The 27,064-nt window shown below is 65.3% G+C and overlaps 3 protein-coding genes across 4 annotated transcripts in view; 2 read left to right on the top strand and 1 right to left on the bottom strand.

Moving 5' to 3' along the window:
- The window catches only part of SBF1 (SET binding factor 1), a gene marked incomplete at its 5' end in the record, with an annotated part of 87,668 nt that extends 74,451 nt beyond the window's left edge, over nucleotides 1-13,217 (bottom strand). For both annotated transcript variants that reach the window (XM_082483259.1, XM_082483258.1), the window contains one exon: nucleotides 13,163-13,217. In XM_082483259.1, the coding sequence (XP_082339385.1) occupies nucleotides 13,163-13,217 (55 nt within the window). The remainder of the gene's footprint in view (nucleotides 1-13,162) is intronic.
- Nucleotides 13,218-17,705: 4,488 nt separating this feature from the next.
- On the top strand, nucleotides 17,706-21,945 carry ADM2 (adrenomedullin 2; the record flags this gene model as incomplete). Its single annotated transcript, XM_082491336.1, has 2 exons — nucleotides 17,706-17,812; nucleotides 21,416-21,945. 2 exons carry the CDS (start codon nucleotides 17,706-17,708, stop codon nucleotides 21,735-21,737), a joined length of 429 nt encoding a protein of 142 aa, XP_082347462.1. The 3' UTR covers nucleotides 21,738-21,945.
- Nucleotides 21,946-24,364: 2,419 nt separating this feature from the next.
- Nucleotides 24,365-27,022, top strand: MIOX (myo-inositol oxygenase; the record flags this gene model as incomplete). The annotated part of the gene is made up of 10 exons (XM_082495188.1): nucleotides 24,365-24,382; nucleotides 24,923-24,985; nucleotides 25,170-25,250; nucleotides 25,411-25,573; nucleotides 25,660-25,727; nucleotides 25,867-25,976; nucleotides 26,103-26,170; nucleotides 26,335-26,384; nucleotides 26,483-26,595; nucleotides 26,694-27,022. 10 exons carry the CDS (start codon nucleotides 24,365-24,367, stop codon nucleotides 26,800-26,802), a joined length of 843 nt encoding a protein of 280 aa, XP_082351314.1. The 3' UTR covers nucleotides 26,803-27,022.
- Nucleotides 27,023-27,064: the final 42 nt, after the last annotated feature.

The raw sequence follows: 27,064 nt of genomic DNA, 5'->3' as shown, positions 1-27,064 counted from the left end.
AAACCTCAAGTTCATGCATCAGCATTTTAAAAAACATACAAAACCCTGACATCCTCCACAAAGAGGAATTTCCAAGAGATGCAACATTTTTAAAAGGTATTTCTATACAACAGGAGCTGTCAAGAAAACTTAAGGTCAAAAGAAGAGAATGAACATTCCCATCCTCTGCATTAATATGACGGTAAAGTGACCTCCATTGCCAGGACTTAAAGGAAAAAACAAAACAGGGATTTAAAAGAAAGACGGTAAGATTAAAACAGTAAGGATGCAGATCACTATGTGAAATGAGCAAAGCAGCCTTCAAACACAGCCAAAAAACAGTCCAAACAGAGAGGAAAATAAAAAGTTAAGTGAAAACATGGACCAGAGTCAAGACAGCTGAGAGAAACTGGGAGAGCCTGCAGCCAGAGACAGAAGAACGAGAAGTTGAATTTATTGAACCAGCAGCAGAAATCCCCCGCAGAGAGTCACACACCGCTGGGCCACTAGAAAGAAAGGACTCGGGTTAGGAGAGAGGTCATGGCCGCAGGACACACAAGGTTTGTTCGCAGTGCTGCTGTCCCCCTCTCCTCCGGCCACCCAGAGCCGCGCCGGCACAGCACCTCCACCGGGGCAGGACACCCGACAGCGCTTTTGCCTGCCGGCCAGGCTTCGCAGCACGGCCGCACGGGCCAGTACAGCACCGCCTCTGCTTTACGAAACGTTTTCAAGGAAACCCTCAGCCAGGACTTTGTGCTTTCCCATCCACGGGGACACGCTCGTCGTGCTGAGCTGTCGAGGCAAGCGGCTCTAGAATGGACTGGGAAACTGAAAACACATGCAGTGACCAAAACCAGCCAGGGTTTATCCTAGAACTGAAGTAACCAAAGACAAAAGATTTCCCCAATGCCTCAGAATTGCTTTTTGTTCCCAACTCATCGTTAAATAAATAAAATTACAAATAAAGGTGTTCCTCTGACTCTGAACCATGGGACAACCCAGTAGAAGACCCTGACAGACACGCACTGGCTGCAGAACACGCACGTCAATTCTCTGATACACTCCCAAGAAACCTCAAGAAAAGGAGTCTTCGTTGGCTTGCCTGTACTGGAGTCAAGTTTAAGACGCCCACTGATGTCCACGGTGCCCAAGGGCTTGCAGCCCAGCCGGGGCTTTCAGACAAGACAACGCTTGGCTGTCTTAACTCTCCTGGTCCATTGCTGAACCCCTCTGCCATGGGTTCCACTCCCATGGGAAGAGCTGTCACTCGGAGCTGCCACAGCTGGAAGAGCATTGCTTGGCCCACCCAACACAACGCTTCAGGAGGGGCTTTCTGAATCGATCCCCTTCCCCAGCACGCAGGGATGGCACAGGCATGCCCGGAGGAGGAGAGGCCAAGGAGGGAGGACACAGTAAAGCAGCTGGGCTGGGAGCGCTCCCGGGTGGGTGCTGGGAGCAATGCGAGCTCTGGGACAGGACAAGACCCATCGCTCAGCGTCTGCTGACCCTGACCAGAAACAGGCACAGCAGACACAACGCTAACAGCCTGGCACACAAGTTGGATTGCTACAGCCCCAAAAGCCAAAGGCCGAGTCCCTCACACACCCCTCACGTCCAGAAGCGAGCTGCACAGCTCTGCAGCCGTGCTCAGCATTCCCCCTTCGCCTCCAGGCTGGTGGCTCCAAATACGCCGTTTTGCTCAGTAACAGAACAAATGCAAAGTTGATGTAGCAGTATTCCAGGTGTCGGAGACGGAAGCAGCCCGCTGAAGCAGCCCTCCTCTAGCCAAGCTCCTCCAGTTGAAGAGGCAGCTCCATGGCAAGGAGGGAGGTCTCGGGTGCCAGCGGCACAAACACGCTTACAAAGACCTTCCTCCAGGCACGACACGCAACAGCAGAATTTGAGCCCAACGCCTTGTTCAACACGCTGGGCTACATCAGAGCGCATGGCGACAATACGCTCAGATACTTGCAGGTGTGCGTCGTCTTAGCTCCTGCTTAGCCAGCTTAAACCTACGTTCATCTCCTTGTCACGCCAGGCCCATGAGCCCGCCTGAACCGAGCCCCCTTCCAGAAGCGAGGGCCCTCAGCTGAGCAGGACACGGTCCCCGCTCCAGGGATTCGGGAAGCCTGAACCTCTGCCACCTGCTGTGCCTGCTGCCCCTCTCCAAAGAGGGGCACCCCGGGCTGCTCCCACCGGCCGGGGAGCGGGGCTCTGCCCTGCTGCCTCAGAAAAGTCTCCCACTATTATTACAGAAAACTTAATTTCATTCTGGAGCCAATCACAGGGAGAGCTTTACGTGTTTTACGACACTAGCAACTCCTTTCTCTCAATTTCTTATCAGCTGCAAATGTTAGCAACACATGGTTCTCTCCCAGCTCATTAAGGGAGGCTATAATTAACATCTATTCCAAAACCTGCTACAGTTGTGCCTCACTACCCAACTCGCCCCTGCGCAGTTTTGCATAACTGGTTGTTGACATCCCTCGAGCTCCAGCTCACAGGAGAACCAGCGCTCCTGCCGCCGCCGCCGCTCTCCGCCACGCAGCCACAGCAGCCCCCCAGCCCGCAGCCACGGCGTGTGCCCGGGGAGACACGGTGCGCAATCCCTCTGGGGCTGCAAACACCCGCTGCTCGATCGCACCCACCACGCTCAGCGCTGACCCGACGGCTGCGATTTCACGTCACAATTCAAGCACCCCTCAAACGCAGCAGAGCAGGATCCCTCCTCGCCTTTTAGGGGAAAAAAGCACTGTCTGTGCCCACAGTCAGCACAAACTCCAGTGCCTCCTGGTTATCACAGCCCCTCCTGCCCACAAATCTCGATTTTAACCGTGTCAGCCACGCTGTGGTTGTCCCAAGGAATGAGGCTGAGTTTTCCTTATCCAATTTAGCATCTCAAATAGATGCAATGAACAGGAACCGTCATACTAAGACGAGGTGCCCAAGTTCAAAGCCCAGTCACACTATGGCTGGGTGCCCTGGGCTAGTGGGAGGTGTCCCTGCCCGCGGCAGAGGGGTGGAACTAGGCGATCTTTAAGGACCCTTCCAAGCCACACCATTCTGTGATTCTAAGTTTAATCTCCAATGAGGGCCAGGCAGGTGCTCACGAAGGATGGATTTAACTGTCACAGCCTGCACAGAAGCCTCCTCCGGCGTGTCTGTCGACAGAGCTGGTCTGTGCGGCGAGGCAGCTCCTTCTTTCCTAAGCTTTGCTGACATCACCACAGGTATTCTCATCCACATAAACATCTAACACATCACCACACGTAGTGTTTAAGCTCCTTGCCTCATTGATAACCCATAGGAGTCACCCCCGCAGATAATTACTGCATAAATCAGCACGGGTCTCATTCTTCCCGTTAGGAAGGTAAACTGGAACAGTCTATCTTTGGTACACCACACTTCACCACACATACTGTCTGACCTCCTTCCTAAGCAGGTCTGCTAAGTTCACATTTATCTCATCCAGGAGCTTATCTCTCCTGGTTTCTAATGACCTGCCTCTCCAGAAGAACCCCTGCTGTACCAGCCCAGCTGCTGCCCAAGTCCAAAGTGCCGTCCAGCGTACCGCTTCCTCACTGACCACATTCATCCTGCGCCTCCCCGATGATGTGCGAACCCATGAAAACTGTGGTTTCACTCATTTCTAAATACAACCCATGACGCATCCCCTCACTGGTACCCCTGCTGCCACCGCAGCCGCTCCTCCAGAAGAAGCTGAAGCAAACAATTGTCCTCCGGTGTCGCCCCGTTCAGCGCTGAACAGAGATGTTGTGTTCGAAGGCGAGCCCAGGACAGTATCCCCACTCTCCGCTCGGCAGCGGATACAGCAGCAGCTGGGCTGACCAACTCTCCCACCGCCACAGAGGGGCAGGAGGAGGAGAGGACACACACGCGCTCTGTGCTGTGTCATCTGCCCAGGGTTCAGGCTCCTCTCACTCACCTTGGGGAGCTCCATTTCCAAGTTCACCACTGGAACAAAACAGCTGAAAGCCTGACACATGAAGACAGAGATCATTGAATCACTGATGGTTTGGGTGGGAAGGGACCTTAAAGGCCATCGAGTCCCACCCCCCTGCCCTGGGCAGGGCCACCTCCCCCCAGCCCAGGTCGCTCCCAGCCCCATCCAACCCGGCCTTGAACACCCCCAGGGATGGGGCAGCCACAGCTTCTCGGGGCACCCTGCGCCAGGGGCTCACCGCCCTCACAGGAAAACATTTCTTCCTTCAGTTCTCAAAACATCAGATGCATGACTGTAGGTATCTAAAACAAAAGCAAAGCAAGTAATATTAGGGTAAGGCCCCTAAAACGTGGTCAGAAGTCTTTTCCCACTCTAAAAGAGCAAGGTTATCACTGTTTTGGAGTGGAGTTGACTTGGAGACTCCCGAGAGGACCAGTGTGCACAAGACCAGCCAATGGGGCCCACGTGAGCAGGCAGAGGGACCTGGACTTGCCCCAGGGTTGGTGGTCCCCTCCGGCCCCAGAGCTGAGACCCCGGATCTGATGCCCCAGATCAGAAGCTGTCCAAGCCTGGGGCAGGGCGAACGGCACCTCCAGAAGGACACTGGTCCTTCTCTTGGCTTCGATGCCAGAGCACTTCATCTTTGGAAAGGGTGCAACACCACCAGACTGAAAAGCACGGTTATCTGGGCAATCAGCACGTTTCAGAGACCTCTGGTTTGGGGAGGAAGATGCCGTACAGAGAAGAGGTTAGCAGCTTGACTAGCTTTCCGCTCCACTTCCTACAGCTACCCACAACACAAAAATACATCTAATGAAGAGAGACAGAAACTCGTTTTTTCCTCCCCAAAAATCTTTCTGCTGCATCATCTTGATCAAGAAGCATCCAGAAACATAAAAATAACGTGCAAGACTACCCAAATCTCAGTTACAAGGCAGCAGCAGCTGCCAAATACGCAGGCAGTTCCCTGCAAACCGACACGTGGCACTTTTGAGCTACACCATAAACAAAACCCGATTTGAATCTGCAAGAGAAAGGCTTGTGCTCCTGGGGACGGAGGGCCCTCACACGCTGCTCCCTGCTCCATCGCCCGCCCCTTCTCACCAGCAACTGCTGCCACCTTCACCAAACCCTCCCTGCCTCGTTTTTTCCAGTTGCAAAACTGTAAGGGATGAACATGCTTTGGATATCAGAAAGATACATTCCTAGAAGCAGGATGATCCCCGCCCCGGGGCACTTGCAAGCTCTCAATGTCTGGTTTGACATAACAAGAGTATTTAGTGGTCAAAAGCTTTACAGCCACAGAGAGGAAAAGACAAGCAGCCTGGCCCTGGAAGGCTTCTTGCCACGATCACAGCGAGAGGTGGAGAGAAAAGCTGCCCCAGCTCAGCAGTGCCGCTCCTCTGATCCCCTGGGCGTCTTGGGGTAACCGAACCAAAGGGGTTTCATGGTGAACTGCTCCTCCTGCCCTGGCACGGCAGCGGGAGCTCCCACGGGCGCACAGCCGGGCAGCCCGGGAACTCCAGGGCACATTTCTACCTCGGGCCAAGTCGGTTCTGTTTGTGTTTTTAGCATCCATAAAACCGCAGCTGCTTTCCAAGCCTAGCATCCCAGCACTAGAAATGGGAAAACAAAACTTGCGGCAAAGTCTTCAGATTCCTGCTCATGCTGAGATAAATACAAGCTCCAGTGAGAGAAACAAAAAAGAAATTTGCAAAATTCTCACTGGCAGTAAACAAAGTATTACTAACAGTTAAAGAATCTGGTTACAACATATGTTTCAGACTGATGCTTCCTCCTCACGTTCACCCACATTCCTGAAACCGTGACACAGGTGCCACGCAGCCATGCGGAGAGCAGCCACCCTCTCGGTGACGGTCACAACAGAGTTTCTGGTAATGAAATCCAGCTGGCCACGGGACAGCCTCCTCACAAAGGGGGAGGAACGACGCATTAAAGCTTTCATACCAGTTTATTCTGCACGGGTATGGCTCCAGGGCCAAAATGACTCATCTCACACTGATATGAAATACATTTATTCCCCCATGAAAAAGGGGGATCACCCCAGATGGGGTAGAGAGAATTTTCCATCTTGTCTCAAGCGACATCGCAGGTTTACAGCTCACGGAGGTGAGCCCATGGAAAGCTTCACACCGAGATGCTTCTTGTGCCATATTTAGACTGTTTAAAAGCATCATCCCACTCAGTGACCTTTGGGAAACAGAGCTGCCAACCACACGAGGCAGCCGCGGGGGCTCCAACTGCCCCGGCACCTCCGGGAGAGGCTGCTGGTGCACGCCGATCAAACCAAGCTCCGGCAGCCACAGGAAGCAGCCACAGAAAGAGGTACAGGGTAGGGAGAAGTGGTGGTGGGAAGGGAAGAGAGACCGCGACGTTCCTGCACCGACTGCAGCCCAGCAGGGAACAGGCACTCGGGTAAGGCCCGATGCCAGCCAGCATGCCACGGGCACAGCCGCAGCTCCTGCACGGGCTGATGACGGGCTCACCGGACCCTGCCAGCACCGGGAGGTTTCAGAAGCTGTGAGACGATTGCCCAGCAGTGCCCACGGAGGTGCTGGCGTGCCCATGACGGCAGCAGACGACAGGCCGGAGCGTTCACACCCATGCACTACCAGCACCACGCTGCTGGCCCCGCGAGCAGGATGGACTTACACAGCCGTGAAGAAACAGCAGCAGAGTCCACACGGCACAAATGGTGGCTCTCAGGGTCTGCGTTCTCATCAATCTTATGGCGACTGCAGCATTAATCTCTTCTGATCTGCACAAGTACCTCCAGGAAACTGGAAGCGCTGAGACCTAGTGAAGTGCTGGACTGAACCCACCATCCTATCCATCAGCCCCGGCACTGGCTGAAGGAAGACCTAATCCCAGGCCGCTGTCAGGCATCTGCCTCCCTGGTTTGTGATCTGCAGATCACATAGAGCTTCTCCTCCTGGGCAAAAGTTCAAAGTGAACAAGACAAGTATTAATAGCACATCTGGGATCAGAGGAGCTGCAGTTCCCAGCCTGACCAGCGCAGCTGGGATGCCGTGGCGCGGAGGCTGGCAGGAGTAGGGTGACCCTCTTCGACAGGCATCCACACGGATGGCCGCGACACTCCCTCCTTCCGAGCAGCCAGGTACCTGGGCAGGAGAGAGGCAGCTTTGCACGTGGCGTGTACAAGGATTACATCCTCTCCTTCCGAGGTCCCCTCTGCAAATATTTATATAGCAAACAGAGCTCGCTGTTAGCAACCACTGGAGGCATTTCAACGTATGGGGTTTTTTGCTAGATGTGCGCATTACAAGAACCCAGTCTGAGTCAAACCGATGAGTCACTTGGCCAGGTCCACGCACGATAGATCAAAGTGTATTTTTACTGCCAGTTAGAAATGCCTCCCACCAGAGAGAGCTGCATGGACATCTTGCAGCAGCAGAGTGCCTGGCACTCTCAGGCTGAAAATCGACTCAAAACGCAGGTGGGACAGTAGCAGGACGAGCCGTGAGAGCTCTCCTCTGCCCAGCAGGTATACTGCAGCTTCTCCAGCTTTCAGCGCTAGCTCCTCATTCCAGGCATCGGCTCCAGCTGCACAGAGAAAGCCCAAGCGGTAGAGGAGCTGTGAGCACCTCGAAGCATCACGCCTGCGTCCTCGTTCCTCCGACCATCTGCACGGGGCCTGCGCTGCCAGAAGCTGCATCAAAGACTTCACGGAAAGAGACAGCACCAAACACGGGAGGCAGTTTCCTCTCAACATCCACCCTTACCTCCCACAGAAGCTCAAAACCAGAATCAATGCGCCCAAACCCCACCCCCGACCACAGGAGCAGCGAGGCGTTCTGAAGGAGCTACGTTTCACTACAGCAAGAATCGGCTAAACGTGGCACGACACTCCAGCCTGCACAACCGCGAAGAAATACAGAAAACACTGCAACCTCCCCAGCTCGGCCACGTTCTCTGAGCAGCCTCGCCAGCCCCACACTAGCCCCTACCCCCTCGCAGAAAACTAGCATCCCCCTCAAGGCTTTGCAGGCTTCAGGAGGCAGCAGCAACCTCAATTTTGGATCAGGCAGCGGCAGGCACTGCACGAGGGTCTGCACCTACCGCAGCCCAGCACGCTGCTCACCCTGAGCAAACGGGGCAATCCACTGGGGGAAAAACCCGAGGAGATCCTGCGCTGGGGGCCTCAGATCCCACCACCCACAGCCCACCCAGCCAAAATCCTTTCCCTCCTCCCCCGCTGCCCTGTACCTGGGGGCGAACCTCAGAGGTTTGGGCAGACCCGGCAGCACCCAGCGAAGGCAGGGTCGGGAGGGCCGGGCAGCTGCAGACTCGGACACAGATAGAAACAGCAGCAGATCATCAATGGCTTATTCAGAAATGCATGTATTCTAAATCCCCCTATCTTTGTTTGTTTGTTTTCTAATTCCCCACAGGGAAGAGGCCATGCCTCATTCAGTGCTCCATATAGAAAACTCTAAGATAAGCCCTTCATCCATGCTAAACGTGTTTTGAAATTGAGCTGTTCTGGACTCTCAGGCCATTGGGGATACACAGAGAAAAACCTCCCAGATCCTGAGGCAAAAAGCAGCCAGAAGTCCTGGCTTTGCAAAGCAGTCATTCGTCTGTATAAACGATAAGAGCCAAGAGATTTAAAAACATCCATTTACTGAGAATAATGTGAGCAATCATGACACAATATGACAAACACTCACATATGAAAAGACCCATTTCCCACAGCTGGGCTCATTTAGCTCCATACGTTTACCCGGAGCCCCAAAACCTGCAGCCCCTCTCCCGACACAAGCGTGTGGACACAGGACCGGCTCGGTACCAGCACAGCAGCCGTGGCTGCAGTCACACTGACTGGGACACACGGACATCAGGGTCAGGCAGTCGCAGCTCCTGGTGAGACAGCTCGGCTCGCTGTAGTGTGTCGGTGCTCTGCTTCCCTGGACAGAACCCCTGCAACAACCCAGCGGTTCAGCATGCCAGAGCCAGGCTTGCCAAACTGGAGAAAAAGCGACTGGATGCCTGCCTAACGGCCGGCCCAGCTCCTGGTCACACCGTGCAGCCAGAGGGTCTCACGCTGTACCGCGAAAACACCAGTTTCACAGCCAGACAACACGTTTCTTGAGAGTTAATGGTCCTTTTTCTCATCCTTCAAGATGAGCAGAACGCCAGCCAACACACTGCTTCCAGCCATCGCTGCGACTGCACCATGACCCTGCGTGTGACCGGGAGGACGGGGCTCCTTCGGCAAGATCACACTGCACCAGGAGCAGATGCCGACTGTAAACCCCGGCAAACATTGTGGGCACACCAGACTCCGCCATCGCAGCCCCCAGCCAGCCCCACGCCGGCTCTGCCAAACCCCACTTGCTGCCCCGCTCCAGCCCACGAGCCTACCTCTCTCACTTTCGGTTTTGTTCTCACGAAACTGCACTGCACTATGTTAACACCTTATGAGGACAGGCTGGGAGAGGTGGGGGGTCAGCCTGGAGAAGAGAAGGCTCCGCGGAGACCTCTGAGCCCCTTCCAGTGCCTAAAGGGGCTCCAGGAGAGGTGGGGAGGGACTCTGGGTCAGGGAGGGGAGCTATGGGACGAGGGGGAATGGTTTGACACTGACAGAGGGGAGATTGAGATGAGATGTGAGGAAGAAATTCTCTCCTGTGCGGGCGGTGAGCCCCTGGCGCAGGGTGCCCCGAGAAGCTGTGGCTGCCCCATCCCTGGAGGTGTTCAAGGCCGGGTTGGACGGGGCTGGGAGCAACCTGGGCTGGGGGGAGGTGGCCCTGCCCGGGGCAGGGGGATGGACTTTAAAGGTCCCTTCCCACCCAAACCATTCTGTAATTCTACCTCTGGCGACAATGCAGAGCTACCTCAGGTCCCAGCAGACCTTCCCCTTTCACCGTCCCCAACTGCAACCCCATCCCTGCCTGACCGTTAATCCCATTGGCCCATGAATTCCTCTGCAGCCACAGCACCTCGCCGCACGTGCCTGTCCGGCTGCGGGCAGAGCAGAGCCCCTTCCCTGCCCGCTCGAAGGGTCCCATCCAGCCCTTGTGCAGTCAAGACCCCGTCGGCTGCCATGCAGGACCCCCCCACAGCGCTCAGTCCGGTGTGTTGACAGCTGGCAGGGAGGTGCCAGCACGGTACGGCCGCAGCAGAGCAGCCTGTCGCCCAGGCCACAGCTCTGCTGAGACTAACCCAACCTGTAAAGCAATTAGTCACTCACAGATGAGCGCAGCATGCCCTTCCGCCAAACACTATCTAAGCTCCCCATAGGAAGGGGGATGTGAAAACAGGACAGCACGCAGGGAATAAGCCATATCGATCCCAAAAATCAAACAACCGTTATCGGTCAATCTTTGCATCCTTAGCAGACAGGTCCTTGGGGGTGCTCACGGGGGCTTGGCACATCGCTCAGACACACATCTTGCTTCAAACCATCTATCACACAGCTCAGGAGAGCACTTGCACACCCGCAAACTGGGACAGGAAAGGGTTTTGCTCTAGCTGTCACTGGCCAGAACAGACATTTGTAGGGTGCAGCCCAACACCCTTCTCTGGCGGAGGATGCCCCAACTCCTTGGTCCCTCACCCTGGCGAGGTCACCTGTGACTGCGTTATCTCAGCAGCATGGAGGTTTGGGTTCTGCAGTGGACTGTCCCCACGGTGTCCTGGACACCTCCTCCCCACCCCGCAGCTTTGCCGTGCTCAGGGAAGAGAGCTCCATGTCTTCTGTCAACCGCCCCCGACAGAGGTGCCGAACTCTCTGCCGTGCCGGCAGCCGGGGGCAAAGACCCAACCGAGTTGTACAAAGCAGTGTAGATCACAGCCGCTTCCTACCACGGCCAAACGCCCTGGGCTGCGGAGTGTCCCACGCAGGCCCCGAGGCTGTGCCGAGATCCCCATCCACGGTCTCAGAGAAGTGGCAGCACCACAGACCTCGAGCCTCACATCACGAGCAGCTCTACTCAGCCAAAATACCACCGAGGAAAGGCCCGCAACTTTCAACCACGTCGCTAATTCAAACGGGACTCTAGTCTAAAAGCACATTGCCGGGAGCAGAGCTGGTAACAGCGTACCTCCTGGTTCGAGGGCCTCTCAAACCCGAGGCCCACAGCTGAGGTCAGGGAGGTTGAGGGTAGGCATTATGTACATTTTGACTGGGACAGCCACCACCGGACAAGTGCTGCAGCTGGCAGCGGCTTTTTGTGCCACCAAAACCTGCTAATGGCTTCCAAGTCAAGGCTGGATGTTTCGCCAAGGTCTGTGCTAGCCCAAACACAAGCGAGTTCAGCTCAGTTCTCTGGCCTGTAAGCCACAGGTGAGCTTTAAAATTAAAAAAGTGAACGTTTAAGTCAGAGGAATAGAATTCATTAATTGTGAGCTATTTCGTTTCTAACATCCCACTGCAATTAACCACTTCACCTCAAAGCTCTGTCTGTCTTCCCTAAACAAGTCTTGGATGACAGCACAAAGACGTGTGGCATGTATCGCTCCCTTCTGAAACTGAAGTTTTTGAGTCTCAAGGCAAGGAACACAGGACCGGAGCACTCACCTGCTCCGTGTGCCCCACCGTACCTGACCAGTTACTAACCGCTACGAACCACCACCAGTGTTACGCTGCAAATACCAGCCACAGCTCCGGGAGGGAGGCCGTGATGAGCAAGAAGATGCAGAAGGAAATGCTCAGAGGCCCCAGAGACAGCCCTCAGAAGTGTGGCCAAGACGGTACAGCTGCGAAGCATCACCCCAGCCCTCCACTCGCTCCCAAGAGACCGCTGCATCTGCTCCCAGGCGGTGCAGCCCTGGGCAGCCCACCTCCCGCAGCTCCCGCAGGCAGAGAGGGCACGGGGGCAGAGAGAGGCTCCTTCCCGCTCCGATGGTACAGGACGCTGTGACACTGGGGCAAGAGGCCTGCAATGATAACAATAAAACACCCCGCCATGCAATCAGTCTACTTAGAAAACACCAAAACTCTTATCCGGGCTGTCTGCTTTCTGACCCAAATGCCTTCCCGACACCAGGCCTGCAGTGGAGCTGCATGCCATGCAACCCCGAGCTCGCCTTCCGCAGGGGAGCACCCGGCTGCTCGGACAGTGGAGAGAGAACGGAGCAGTGATGGGTGTTGGGATCTGCACTGCCAACGCTCCCATCAGTATGACTGTGCAGCCACTCTGAATGTTAACTGAGCGCTCAGCCTCAACAACTTCCATAATAATCAAACCCACAGTTTAACAGGCGCTGCGTGGAAAAGGATTCCCTCTCCTCAGCTCCGAGCGCGCACTTAAAACAATCCCAGCCAACAGCCTCTTCTTCTGTGAATGTGCAATTTGGGGAATAGATGCTCTCGGTATCTGTTCTGCAAGAAAGTCCTTATTTTAGGTAAACTTGCCCTCATTTATAATGCCGACAAAGCTCCTTTTTACCAAAAAAAAAGTTGGGTGCAGAAAGGTAGAAGAAAACATCACGCAAAGAGCCCCCAAACGAACAAAACCCAATGACCAAGACAACCAACGACAGCGCCTTGAAGACAAGAACTGATGTGGGTGGAGGACGAGGACTCTAAACAGAGCTGTGGGTCGGGAGCCCCCGAGGCACCCCCCTTCCCCCCAGCACCAACCGGGGCACGACATCCCCATCACAGGGGATTTGGGTCTGCTCAGGGAGGGGGGGGTCTGGGCTGGGAGCAAGCAGAGGGCAGAACCCCCCCCTCAAACCAACACCACCCGGTGTTTCCACAGCGGTGACAGCTCAGTGATGCCGGGAGGGGGGGGCGGGGGGGAGGAGCAGCCACTAAAATGACAGAAACCTGTAATTTAGCAGAACCACGCACAAACGTTTCTGGCTACCGGTGAACGGGGGCAAAGGCCCCTAAACCCCGGGGAAGGGAGCAGATGGAGCTGCGCGCCCCCAGCGCCGGTGCTTCTCCCCCGGCTTTGCTGTGAGGGGCTTCACGGCGGGGGAGGGGGACGACGGACCGGTCTGTGCCCTGCACGGTGCTGCCGGGCCCTGCCCGTGAGGCGGACCGGCCCGGGGCGCGGAACCGCGCCCCGGGCCGGTCCGCCTCACGGGCAGGGCCCGGCAGCACCGTTGAAGGACGCCGGTAGCCCTCCCCCTCACCGCCCCCGCTCCCGCCCGGGACCCCCGGCCTGGGCCTAGGCCCGCACCCCCGGCCCCGTGACAGCCGGCCGCGCCCCCGCCGCCCCCGCTCACCGCGCTTTCCAGGGTCGTAGCCCACCAGGACGAAGTAGTCGGCCAGGCGGGCCATGGCGGGGCGGTGGGGTTTGGGGGGGGGGGGGGGGGGGGGGGGGAGGGCGCGGCGGCCGCTCACAATCCCCCCGCCGCCGCCGCCGCCGCTGCTCTCCCCGCCCGCCCGCGCTCCCCACCGACCGCCGCCATCTTGGCCCCTCGCGCGGACCGGCCCCGGCTGCGCCCGCAACGCGCCTGCGCCGACGGCGCCGCGGAGGGGAGGAGGGAGGGGGGCGGGACGCCACGACCCCATTGGGCGGGAGGGGAGGGGAGGGGCGGGGCTCAGCGGGAGGGGGCGGGGCCACGGAGCCGGGGGGTTCCCCGGGATGGGGGCGGGGGGGAGCGCGGCGCCGGTCACGGGTGGGCGGGGACGCCCCGGTGTGTACGGGCACGGGTGGGCGGGACCCCCGGATGTGCACGGACACGGGTGTGCACGGACACGGGTGTGCAAGGACCCCCCGGTGTGCACGGGCACGGGTGGGCGGGGACACGGGGGTGCGGGACCCCTTGGACGTGCGCGGACACGGGTGTACACAAACACGAGTGTGCAGGACCCCTGCTGCTCACGGGCACGGGTGGGTGGGCCACGGTTGTTCAAGGACCCCCCGGTGTGCACGGGCACGGTTGGGCAGGGCACGGGTGTGCAGGACCCCCGTTGTACACGGACACGGGTGGGCGGGGAACCCTCGGGTGTGCGGGACCCCCGGTGGGTACAGACACGGGTGTGCACGGACCTGGGAGTGCACGGAGCCCCCCGGTGTGCAGGGTCACGGGTGGGCTCTGACCCCTCGGATGTGCACGGACGTGCATGCTCAGGGACCCCGGTGTGCACGGATCCCCTGGGTGTGCACGGACACGGGTGTGCGGGACCCCGGGTGTGCACGGACCCCTTGCGTGTGCATGGACACGAGTGTGCAGGGCCCCCTCGGGTGTGTGGGACCCCCGGTGCGCACGGACACACATCTGTAGGACTCCTCGTGTGCACGGCCCCCTCGGGTGCAGACGGACACGGGTGTGCGGGACCCCCACTGGGCACAGACACGGGTGTGCACGGACACGGGGTGCAGGGACCCCTCAGCAGTGTGGGACCCCGGTGTGCACGGACACGGGTGTGCGGGGACCCCACGGGTGTGCGGGCCCCCCGGTGTGCACGGACGCGGGCGTGCACTGACCCCTCGGATGCGCACAGACACGAGTGTGTGGGACACCCCGTGTGCGGGACCCCCAGTGTGCGTGGAGCCCCTGGGCGTGCACAGACACGCGTGTGCGCGCCCCCCCGTGTGTGCGCGCCCCCCCGCGTGCCCGGCCCAGAGCGCGCACTGTCACCCGCGTGCGCGCGGTGGCGGGAGGGGACCCCGCGGGACAGTACCCCCCGAGGGACGGGACCCCGCGGCGCGGCGCCGGCGGCCCTCGCAGCCGCCCGTGGGGCGCCGGGACACGCGCCGGCATGATTCAGCACGGAACATCCCCGTTCCCACTCCCACGCGGGAACGGGACGTGGGGTGCGTGCGGGATGGGGGGGCAGCTCGGCCCCGCCCGGCCTCGGCCCCCGAGCCGGGAACACGCCACCCCACGGGCGGGGGGGCGGGGGCTGGGCTGGCTCCCACGGGACCCCACGGGTGGGGGACGTGGGGCCGGATCCCACGGGACTCCCCACACTCCCGGCTCAGCGTGGATTCCCTAACGAGCGCGCCCCAGCCCCGCGCTGTGCCCGCACGGCTCCCCTCCGCTGCCCCACGCGGGGGGGACAGCCGGGGGGGGGTCCTAGGCCGTGACGGGGGCCTCAGGCGTGATGGAGGGCTTTGATCCCCCCCCGGGGGTCCCCGTGGGCTCGGGGGGGGGGCGGGACCTGGCGTGGCTCTGCCCGGCAGGGACACGCAGGGACCTCACTCTGTCCCCTCCTGTCCCCCCTGGGATGCAGCAGTGCCCGTGGGCTGTATCAGGGTTCAGCCCCCCCCCCCCGCTCCCGCCCCACACACCTGCCCCAGGGGGAGCGGGGAGGGGGTGCCCTCACCCCGGGGGTGACCCCAGCCCGGACCCCCATGACGGCACTGTTGGGGTTTGCTTTGGGGTGCCGGCACTGTGCCGGGGCTGTGCAGGACGCAGGGTGACATCCCACCGGGACACCATGGGGACACTGTGGTGACGGGGGGCTGCGGGCAGGGGCTGGGGGAGTCATGGAACCACCGAACGGTTTGGGTGGGAATGGACCTTAAAGGCCATAGAGTCCCCGACACCTCCCCCAGCCCAGGTCGCTCCCAGCCCCGTCCAACCCGGCCTTGAACACCCCCAGGGATGGGGCAGCCACAGCTCCTCGGGGCACCCTGTGCCAGGGGCTCACCGCCCCCACAGCCCAGAATTTCTTCCTCACATCTCATCTCAATCTCCCCTCTCTCAGTGTCAAACCGTTCCCCCTCGTCCCACGGCTGCCCCCCCTGACCCAGAGTCCCTCCCCAGCTCTCCTGGAGCCCCTTTAGGCACTGGAAGGGGCTCGGAGGTCTCCGCGGAGCCTTCTCTTCTCCAGGCTGACCCCCCCACCTCTCCCAGCCTGTCCTCCCAGCAGAGGGGCTCCAGCCCTCCCAGCAGCTCCGGGGCCCCCTCTGGCCCCGCTCCAGCAGGTCCATGTCCTTCTGATGTTGGTGGCCCCCGAGCTGGAGGCAGCACTGCGGGGGGGTCCCCCCAGAGCAGAATCCCCCCCTCGACCCCCCCGAGCCCCTCTCGGCAGGGCTGCTCTCCACCCCTCCATCCCCAGCCTGTGCTGGGACCGGGGGCTGCCCCCCCCCGGGTGCAGACCCTGCGCTTGGCCCGGTTGGACCCCGTGAGGGTCACAGGGACCCACTCCTCCCGCCTGTCCGGGTCCCTCCGGGTGACACGGGTGTCCCCGCAGCGTGGGCCGGGGGGGGTCGGTCGCGCCGGTTTCCCCGCTGTGTCTCTCCCCGGGATAACCCCGCAGAAAACGGGTGGCAGTGCCCGACACCCGCAGAGCCCCCCCCGGGGGATGGGGGGAGCCCCGGGGGGGCGGGGAGTGGGTTGCACCGCCTCGGGCCTCCTTCCCTCTATCCCCCTTCCCTCCCCCCGCCCCCCCCGGGATCAGGTGCTGCCACAAATCCCCCCGCCCCGGGCCCGGGTGTTTGCAGCCTTTGTGTCCCGGTAATGCGGAAGAATCCCAGCGATGCGGAGCACGCGGGGGCCCCCGGCGGGGGGGGCGGGGGGGGGAAGGGGGCCCGGACCCCGTTCGGGCACCCAGGGGTGCTGGGGGGGGTCCTCGCCCCCGGGGCACCGGGGACACCCAGACCCCGCCCCGGAGCAGGAGGCGGGGGGGGTCCCGGCGAGGGGGCGGCGGGGTGACACACACACCCAACCCCCGCTGAGCGCTGGCTGCCCCCCGATACCCCCCCGCCGCCCCCCGTGCTCCCCCCATCGCTCTCGGGGCCGCTCCGATCGGCCTTGAACGGCCCCATATGATGTTTAAAAACATTAACCGAAATTCGCCCCGGGGGAAGGCGCGGGCGGGAGCGCGTCCCCGCGGCGGGGGGGTGCCGGGGTGCTGCCCCCCCTTCCCCCCTTCCACCCCCCAGGGGACGGGGGGGGCTGGCCGAACTGGGGGCGCTGGTTTGCACTGGGTTCCCCCCCGGCACCGCCCGGGGAAGGGAAGGGAGGCGGGGTGCAGCCCTGCCCCTCCAGCCTGGTTTGCCCCCCAAGTGTGGGGCGCGGTGAGCGGAGCAGAGGGGCTCTGCCCCCCTCCCTCCCACCCCCCCCTCCCCTCCCTCCCCCGCACGGCAGCGGGACGGAGGGCGCAGGACGGGGGGGGGTCGGGGCGCAGGACGGGGGTGACACCGGGGGCGCAGGTGCTGGAGGGTGGGGGGTGTCTGTTGGGGGGGGGTCCCCTGCCCCCCCATCCGCCCCAGCCCGGATTCCCTGGGCGGCTCCCCCCATCCCATCCCATCCCATCCCATCCCATCCCATTCCCCCCGGGGTGGGACCCCCAGCCCCATCCCGGCCCCCCCGGACGGTTCCCCTCATCCCGTCCCATGCCAATCCCACTCCATCCCACTCCATCCCATCCCATCCCAGCCCGGGCGGGTCCCGGGACGCGGGGCAGAGGGGGGCCGGTGCGGGGCTCCCCCCCCCCGACCCCCCCCGCCGGTGGCTCCTCCCGCGGCCGCTGGGCTCCTCCTCGCCCGTCGAACCCGGCGATATTTAACCTGGGCCGGGGCGGGGAGCGGCAGCGCCGAGCGAGGCACGGACCCGACCCCGAGCCCCGACCCCCGCACCCGGCCCCGACCCCCGCACCCGGCCCAGGTACGGCCGCGACCCCTCGGGACCCCCCGGGGGGGACCCCGCACCGCCCCCGGGCTGCGGGACGGGACGGGCCGGGGCGGACGGGCCGGGGGCGGGGGGCGGCGGGGGGCAGCGGGGGGGCTCAGCCCGGTCCGCCCCCCCCCGCCCAGCCCCGGGCCCGTCTCTTCTCCCCGCAGCCGCCGTCCCGGCCCGGCCCGGCCCCGCCATGCGAGCGCCGCCGCCGCTGGCGCTGGGTTGCATCAGCTTAGCGCTGTGTCTGCTGGAGCTGCCCCACGGGCTGCCGCTGCCCCACGGCCGCTCGCCCAAGCGCAGGTGAGCCGGGACCCCGCACCCCCCCCGCACCCCCCCGCCCGCACCCCCTGCCCTGGGCAGCGCTGTGCCCCCCCCCCTCCTCCTATGGGGCAGCTCTGTGCCCCCCTCTATCTGCACCCCCCCTACAGCCCCCCTGCCCTGGGCAGCTCTGTGCCCCTCTCTATCTGCACCCCCCCTACAGCCCCCCTCTCCTTGGCAGTGCTGTGCCCCCCTGCCCAACCCCCCCCCCCATGGGGCAGCTCTGTGCCCCCCTCTATCTGCACCCCCCCTACGGCCCCCCTCTCCTTGGCAGCGCTGTGCCCCCCTGCCCAACCCCCCCCCCATGGGGCAGCTCTGTGCCCCCCTCTATCTGCACCCCCCCTACCCGCCCCCCCTGCCCTGGGCAGCGCTGTGCCCCCCTGCCCAACCTCCCCCCCCGCCCCATAGGTCAGCTCTGTGCCCCCCTCTATCTGCACCCCCCCTGCCCGCCCCCCCTGCCCTGGGCAGCGCTGTGCCCCCCCCCAGGACACAGCCCTCCCCCTCTGATGGGGCCCGGCTGCCCCCCACCCCCCGGCCCAGCCCCGCGTGAGGGGCTCTGTCCCCTCTCCTGCCCCAGTCCCCCCCTCCCTCCCCCCCCGTGTCCGTCTGTCCTGCCGGCCCTCCGTCCCTCAGGGTTTCGGCAGGGCCTGGCCTGGCACCATGTCTGTCTGTCTGTCCATCTGTCCCTCCGTCCATACTGCTGCCCGGTGGCAGGTTGTGGGCACAGTCCCGGGGGGCTGCTGGGGGGGCGGTAGGGGGTGTCACCTGGGCACCATCTCCCCCACCCGCACCCCAACCCTGCCCCCATGCCTGTCCCTGCGGCACTGGTGGGGACTGGGGGGACACGAGGGGACGGGGTGGCAGGAGCGGGGTGAAGGGTCCCGGCCCCCCCCGCACCCCGGGGGGAATGGGGGAGCGGTGCTGGGAGGGGGCAGGATGCAGCCGGGGCTGGGGGGACGCGGCGAGGTGGGTTTGGGGGGCGCAGGGGGCAGAGCGGTACCTCTGTGTGTGTGTGTGTGTGTGCGCACGGGCAGGGAGCGCGGGTGTGCAAGGGCTGGACCAGGTGTTGGTTTGTGCCATGATGGAGAGGGTACGTGTGCAAGAGCTCTCCCTGTGCGTGTGCCATGGTGCGGGTGGGCCGCACGCGTGTGCAAGGCGGCGGGGGGCCGGGGTCTCCTGCTGAAGGAGACAGCTCGGGCCGGGACTGAACCTCCCGCAGGCACCGCGTGTGCGTGCGTGTGCACGCATGTGCGTGTACAGGCTGTGCGTGTGCGTGCGTGTGTGCGTGCACGGGCGCTGCGTGTGCATGTTGCTGCTTGAGGAGCGGGTTTGGGCCGTGCCCCGCCGTGGGAAGGCTGTCTCGGGCTCCGCAGGGATTCCCGGCGCCGCAGGTGGTGCAGCTCCCGGGGGGCGGGAGGGGGGGCCCGGGGTGTGGGGATGGATGGGGGGGGCCGGGGCGCCCCGACACGGGGGTACAGCTCCATTTGCCGTGGGGGTCCCTGAGGGATGGGGGTCCTGGGGGGTGCAGCTCTGTGCTGCTGCCGGGGGTGTCCTCAGGCCGGACCCCGCCACAGGGGTGCCCAGGCGTGGGTGCCCCCGGCCGGGGGGTGTGGGTGCCCCCACCCAGGGGAACGGGCTGCCGGCACTGTGCCGGTGCAAAGGCCGTGGGACCGGGGTGGGCAGCGGCGGGGGGGAGGCAGAGGGGGCCGTGAGCCATGCGGGAACCGCTGGTGGGAGCCGGGGGGGCTGTGGGGGGTGCTGGTGCCGGTGCAGCCAGCCCCGGGGTCGGCGGGTGCCCCACGGTGGGTGGGTGCCCCGCGGCGTGTCTGGCGCAGCTCGCAAAGCCGCGGGAGCGGGTGTGGGATCACCGCCGCGCCGGCTCCCACGGGATCCCACGCGCAGCCGGATGCGCCGGCAGCTCGGCCAAGGTGGTTGCCCGCTGCGCCGGGGCCGGAGGGGGCGAAGCCGGGACAGAAGCTGAGCGTGGGGAGCGCGGTGGCCATCCCACGGCACACCGGCACTGGGGCTGCTCAGTGTGGGGCCGGCAGTGCCAGAGCTGCCTGGAAGAGAGCCAGCGGGAAAGTCCCGCGTGCCGTGGCCCGGGCAGCACCGGGACGGGAAGGCCGAGGCCACCGGTGTTTCCGGGCACCGGCCGCCTCCTGTAAACACGTCCCGTGGACGGGAAGGGGCAGCGGGCACTCGCCGGCCCCCCCCGGGGCTTCCCGGCTCTGCGGAGCCGGAGGAATTTGGCCTCTGTCCCCGCTCCCGTGGCTCGCGGCCAAGCGGCGTCCGGCCTCGAGGCGGCCGTGCCGGGACGAGCCCCCGGCACTCAGCGTCCCCGCGGGACCGGGGCCGGTGCGGTGTGTGTCCGGGGCTGCCTGTGCACACCGGGACACCCGCACCGGGTCACACTGCGGGTGTGCACGCACACCGGGCTGGGGGTGTGCGGTGGGAGTGAGTGAGTGTGTGTGTGTGTGTGTGTGCGCACCGGGGTGTTGGGCATACCTGCGTGTGCAGGGGCTCTAGAGTGTGCGTGTGCTGGGACACGCGTGTGCCCGTCACCGTGCGGGCAGGGAAGGGGCTGTGCATGCAGGGATGTGCGTGTGCAGGGGGCCGCGGGGGCTCTGGCCGGGGGGTGCTGGTGTGGGGCGCTCCCGCCAGCGCTGCCCCGTCCCCACGCCACCCCCACAGCCACCCCCGTGCTGCGGATTCCTGCCGGGCGGCCACGCGGGGCGGCTGCGGGTGGCAGAGCCCCGGGGCCAACGCGGTGAGTGCCCCCCCGCCCCGGTGGGGGTTCTCCGGCTGCTCTGCGGGGGGAGTACGACCTGGGCCGTGCTGGCAGCACCGGGGGGACCCCGTTTGCACGCCCCGGGGTGTCCCTGGGGACCCTGTATGGCCATGGCGGTGCCGGTGCTTGTGGGTCGGCGTGGGGCTGGCAGGGGTCCCACGGTGCCGTGGGGTCCCCCCTGCCCGGGGAGCTCGGTGGGACGGTGGGGACGGGGGTGCTGGCAGCCCTGGCAGAGGCGGGCAGCTCCTGCAGCCCTGCCGCCATGGCACAACGCCGGAGCACGGAGTACGTGTGCCGCTGCAGGTAGCAGCTCCCCTTCCCTGGCTGCCGCTGCCTCCTCCTCCTCCTCCTCCTCCTCCTCCTGCAGGCCCGGGGCCCTGGGCAGAGCGGCTGGGGGGCAGGCGAAGCTGGGGGGCTGCATCCCCCCGGCCCACCGTGGCACCCCCGGCATGGCACAGCCTTCCCCGCTGTCCCCCGGCTGTCCCCCCTGCCCGGGGTGCCGCGGCTCTGCCCGCTGTTGCCCACCGAGCGTTCCCCCCCCGGCTGACGCCGCTGCCGCTCTCTTGCAGGGAGCCCCCCGACCGGAGACCCTCCCCGGCCCCGCTCCCCGCGCAGCACCCAGGACCACGGCCCCTCTCCCCGCTGCAGCCGGCCGGTGGCCCCCGGCACAAACCGCTCGTCCCGCGGTACGGCCCGAAGCTCATCCCGCGCCACGGACCCCAGCCCGGCGCCCGCCTGCCGCCCCGGCACGGACCGCTCGTCCCGCGGCACGGCCCGAAGCTCATGCCCCGGCACAGACCCCGGCCCGGCGCCCGCCTGGCCCCCCGGCACAGACTGCTCATCCCCCGGCACGGCCCGAAGCTCATGCCCCGGCACGGACCCCGCCACGGCACCCAACCGGTCCCCGGCCACGGCCACCGCTTCGCCCTGCGGCATGGCCCCCGGGGCCGCCGGCACGCGCCGGGGCGGCTGCAGCACGCGCAGCTGCTGCGGGTGGGCTGCGTGCTGGGCACCTGCCAAGTGCAGAACCTGAGCCACCGCCTCTGGCAACTGATGGGCCAGTCGGGCCGCCAGGACTCGTCCCCCATGAACCCCAACAGCCCCCACAGCTACGGGTGAGGAGGAAGGGGGCACCGCACCGGACGGCCGTGCCCCCCGCCCCCCCCGCGGGACCCCCACTAAAGCGCTTCCAGAGTCAGACGTGGCCGGGCTCCCTCTGCACCTCTCGGGGGTGCCCGGTGCCGCCCGGCACAGCCCGGCTCCGGCCACGGCCCCACCAGGGACACGGGAGCATCCCCACGGAGGGGGTCCTCCTCCCCACCGCCAGCCGGAGCCCCATGGAGCGGACAGGACCACGGGCGCGGGCCGGGAATCCGGTGGCCCGTGGTGGCCGGCGGTGGCCCGTCTGTCCGTGACTGGTGACGGCGGGTCCAAGGGGCGGCGGGGGATCCTGCTGACCGCAGCAGCGCCGGCACCTTGTGCAAGAGGCCGCGCTCCCGCCTGACTCAGCAGCTCAGCACCGCGCTGCGGCACACACGGCCACGGGGGGGGCGAACCCCACTGCCGCACCCCCATCGTCCCCACTCCAGACCCCTCCTGTGCCCACCCAGGGCAGCGCGGCGATGTGGGTGGGGGTCCTGCGGGGACAGGGTGTGGGGACCCCCGCTCCGGCCTGGGTGGAGGCACAGGCGGCCCCCAGCGTCTTCCCCACGGGGGTCCCAGGTTGGGCTCAGCACCGCAGGGGGTCCCTTCCCAGAGTGGAGGCTGGGGTGCCTGGGGGGTCCCATGCTCCCCGGAGAGGATGCTGTCCCCTTCCCCTGGCCCCCCCCCCCCCCATACCGCTCACAGCCCTGTGGTGAGAGGGGGACCGGGTGCTGGTGGGCGCCGGGGGATGGCGAGCCGCCCCCGAGCACGGGGGGGCAGCGGAATGACTGGGTCCTGCACCCCCCGCCTGTCCCTGTCCCCTCCCGCCCCCCCGGGGCGGTGGCGTGGGCAGGCTGGGGACGGCCCCGGCCCCACTGGGGACAAGTTGTGAGACTGTGTCCCCCCCACGCCGGGACGCCCCGGGGAGTGCCGATGTCACCGCAGCTGAGCTGTCACCCCCGTGGCCCGGCGGGACGAGGACGTGTGGCCCCAATCACTGCCTGGCACCGGCCTGCGAGGGTCCCTGCCCCCCCCCGGCCCGGGCTGCCCCTCGGCCCTGGCGGGGGGATGGACAGGTTCCACGTAGCCCTGGGTGCAGCCCCCCCTCCCGCCCCCCCTGAGCACCCTCATCCCTCCTGGGAGCAACCTCGGCAGCCCCCCAGGAGCACCCATCCCGCAGCAGCACTGGGAGGGGGGGGGGAGCACCCAGGGGTGCTGCTCCCACCCCCTCTCCCCTCCTTCCCGGGGGTCCCGGCCTGAGCCCCCTGACGGGGCAGGAGCGGGACCGGGTGTCCCATGGCCGTCACAGGAGGTTCCTGGGCCGGGGCCGACCCCGGCACCGCCCGCAGCCCCCGTTTGGCAAAGGGGTGGGGGACCCTGCGGGGACCAGCGCGGTGCTGCCGTGGGACACATGAGGACCCCGGGCCTTTGTCCCGCCCCCCCCATCCCTTGGGTGCCCCCCAAGCTGCAGTGGGGCCGCGCTGCGCCCCGTGGGTGCCCGGGTGGATGTTGCCCCACAGCGGCACCGGAGCCGGACATTCCACTTCTCTCTGCCAGTGAAAATCTGATTTTTGTGCGGAATAAAGTGTGCCAGGAGGGGCGATGTCTGGTGCCGCGCTGCGCGGCCTTCCCGCGGGAACGGGGCACGGGAACAGACGGGTGGGCGAGGGGTGGCCTTGGGCAGCAGAGGGACAGGGGGGTCTTGTGGCCACCAGTGACAGAAGGTGACGGGCACCGGCTGCTGCCCGCAGCGAGCGCGGGGACGGCAGCGCAGAGGGGACGGCAGCGCAGAGGGGACGGCAGCGCAGAGGGGACGGCAGCGCAGAGGGGACGGCAGCGCAATGTCCGTCCCAGACACCCGCTGGCACCCAGTGGGTCTGGGCAGGAGCCGAGGAGGAGGAGGGGGAGCAGGAGAAGGAGGATGAAGCTAAAGGGGAGACGCGTTACGGTTCCCGTGGGAGGGCGCAGGGACCGTGCCGGGGGTCGCACTCGACACGCTCACAGTCACTACTGGCGCACCCATACGCAGATCCCGCAGGAGCACTGGTGGCCCTGGGGCCATCAATGGCCGGATGGCAAGTGCCGTGCCAGGGTGGTGACCCCAAGCTGCTGCCCGAGGCCCCCGTCCCCCCCCCCCCCCGCGCCGCCTGCCCGCCCCCCCAGCCCCCTCCCTGCTGCCCGCAGCCCCTCACCGTGCCGTCGGGGCACCAGCTCCGGCCCCATGTCCTGATGTCAGGGGTCTCACTGTGGCCCCGTCCTACGTGGTGACCGGGTCCGGTGTGGGCAGTGGGGCGGAGGTGTCCCTTTGCCCCCACAAGGAGCCCGGGGCCACCATCAGCCACTGGTGGGGCCACCCATGGCTGGGGGTCCCCAGCTCGGGGGTCGGGGCTGGGGGTCTGCAGCATGGGGTCCCCAGCTCGGGCCAGGCTCCCCGCCAGCCCCGGCCCACCCGTGGGGAGCCGCATCCCCCCGAGCACGGTGCCGCGGGCTCAAACATTAACTGGGGGGCGGTTAACTGGTGACCGATTGCCCTCATGGGGATAAAGCCAGAGGGTCCTGGGGGGGCTGCCCCACAGCCTGCGCCCACCGCCCCACGCCACGGCATGAGGAGCCTCCGGGTGGTGAGTACAGGCAGACGGGACCCCACACCCCGGGGTCGGACCCACACCCCACACGTGGGGTGCAGATCCTCCTGGGCACATGCACCCCCCCCCGTCCCTGAAGCTGTGGGGCACAGCCCCACAGCATTGCCCCCGTGGGCAGAGTGGGGGCCGGCGCAGCTCAGCACTGGGGCTGTGGCCTTTTTAGGGGGGGTGTCTGTGGAGGACATCCCCCCCTGCCCTCTCTGAGGTGGGGGTGCCAGCCCCACAGGGGACCCAGCCCCACAGGGACACCACCCCAAGTGGGTCACAGCCCCACGGGAGCGAGAGAACACTCACCCCTTAGGAGGCGACATGCTGGGGGGGGGGGGGGAGAAGGGGGTCCCAGGGCTACGGGGTTGCCGCTGCTCCGGGGGGGGCCGCCGTTGCTGTTGCCTTGCCGTGGGGGGACTCCCTGCCCCCTGCCCCTCAGGGAACACATTCCCCGGGGGCTTCTGGCTCCATTGCGGGCTGGGTGCAGGATCGGGCCCCGCTGAGTGAGCCCGGCCTTTCTCCCCCCAGGACGCCGACCCCCCCGAGGGGCCCGAGTCCGGCAAGGCCAAGTCCGAGTACCGCAACTACAGGGTGAGCCCGGCCGGGCAGGTGACACCGCCAGTGGGACGGACGGGGACCCCGAGGCTGGGGGGGTGTCCTGGGGTGCGATCCGGGGTGCCGGAGGTCTCGCCCTGCTGCCGGGAGAGGCCGGAGGAGCCGGGAGGGACACTGGGGGGGTCCCCGGAGCCCCCCCGAGCCTGCCGCCACGCTGCAGGAGGGGAAGCTGCTGGACCGCGTCTACAACACCTACCTGCTGATGCACACCCACCAGACCGTCGACTTCGTGCAGAGGAAGGTGCGAGACCCCCACGGGGTCCACCCGCAGCCCCCCACCGCGCTCCCCAGCACTGCAGGTCCCACCCCGCTGCCCCGTCCCAGCCTGCCTGGGGGGCCCCCGCTCCCCCGGGGAGTGTCCCGAGGGGTTTGGGTCCCCCCAGCGCCCACCGTGTCCCCAGAGCACCCAGTATGGGAGCTGCTCCCTGCGTAAGATGAGCGCCATGGAGGCGCTGGAGCTGCTGGACCAGCTGGTGGATGAGTCGGACCCCGACGTGGACTTCCCCAACTCCTACCACGCGTACCAAACCGCCGAGGGCATCCGCCGGGCCCACCCTGACAAAGGTAGGGCTGGTGACCCCCCCCTGCCAACACGCAGCCCCCCGTGGGGCCACGTCCCGCTGGGGGTGACAGCCCCAACTTACCCCTAGACTGGTTCCACCTCGTGGGGTTGCTGCACGACCTGGGGAAGGTCCTGGCGCTGTTTGGGGAGCCCCAGGTGAGCGGGGACCCACCTGCATCACCCCACACCTCGGGGTCGGACCCCACTGGCGTTGCGGGGAGGGGGGAGGCCGGGGTATGTGGACCCCCCCGGCCAGGGCCCCCCCCTTGGGGACACCTGTCACTCCCCTCCGCAGTGGGCCGTGGTGGGGGACACCTTCCCCGTGGGCTGCAAGGTGCAGAAGTCCGTGGTCTTTGGGGACACCACCTTCCATGACAACCCCGACACCAGAGACCCCCTGTACAGGTGAGGGTGGACCCCCAGGCAGGGTGCCGGGGGGTGCTGTGGGGCACCGTGCCCCATGGCCCATGTGGCAGTCAGGGGCACGGGGAGGGGTCCAGCCCCGAGCCCCCCACCCGGGTCCCTCCCCAGCACCGAGTACGGGATGTACCAGCCTCGCTGCGGCCTGGAGAATGTCCTCATGTCCTGGGGACACGACGGTAAGGGTCGGGGGGGCAGGATGGGGCAGGGCCCTTTGCCCCCCAGCACCCGGGGTGGCTGAGCCTGGCCCGCTTTGCGTGGGGCAGGGGGGCAGCAGCTCTCGGGGTGCCCATCCCACAAGGGGGTGCAGCCCCGGCCCCGCACGTCCCCCCTCTCTCCCCAGAGTACATGTACAGAGTCATGAAGTTCAACCGCTTCGCCCTGCCCAAGGAGGTGAGGGCTGTGGGGGGCCCGTGGGGCCGACCCCCGAGGGCCGTGGGGCAGGGACCCGCCGTGGGGAGGGTGGGCTGACACGTCCCCGTGCCCCCCAGGCGTTCTACATGGTGCGGTTCCACTCCTTCTACCCCTGGCACGCGCACGGGGACTACCTGCACCTCTGCTCCGAGGAGGACCTCCACATGCTGCCCTGGGTCCGGGAGCTCAAGTGCGTGGCTGGGGGGCGCTGGGGGGCTCCACTGAGACCCCCGGGGGGAAGCAGCACCCCCCCGGCCCCCTGGCACTGACCCACCCTCTCTCCCGCAGCAAGTTCGACCTCTACACCAAGCAGGAGGAGCTGCCCGACGTGCAGCAGCTCCGGGGCTACTACCAGTCCCTCATTGACAAGTACTGCCCCGGGCAGCTCTGCTGGTGAGCGGGACCCCCGCACCACACCGGCACTGCCACGCCGCGACCACCACGCACCGGGACCCCTGCGCTGGGACCACCACACCGCAACCACCGCACCACACTGGGACCACACTGCACCACGACTACCGCACCAGGACCGCCACACCACACCGCAACCACTGCACCGCATTGGGACCCCCACCCCTCCCAGTGCCCAGAACCCCGCGCCCGAGCCCAGCCCCACGGCACAGCGATTCAATAAACCCGCTCCATCGTGCACCCCCAGT

This window comes from Vanellus vanellus (genome assembly GCF_965231255.1).
Source record: "Vanellus vanellus genome assembly, chromosome: 1".
Lineage (NCBI taxonomy): Eukaryota > Metazoa > Chordata > Aves > Charadriiformes > Charadriidae > Vanellus > Vanellus vanellus.
Note: the sequence above shows the minus strand (reverse complement) of the source record. Positions and strands in the feature narration are given on the sequence as shown.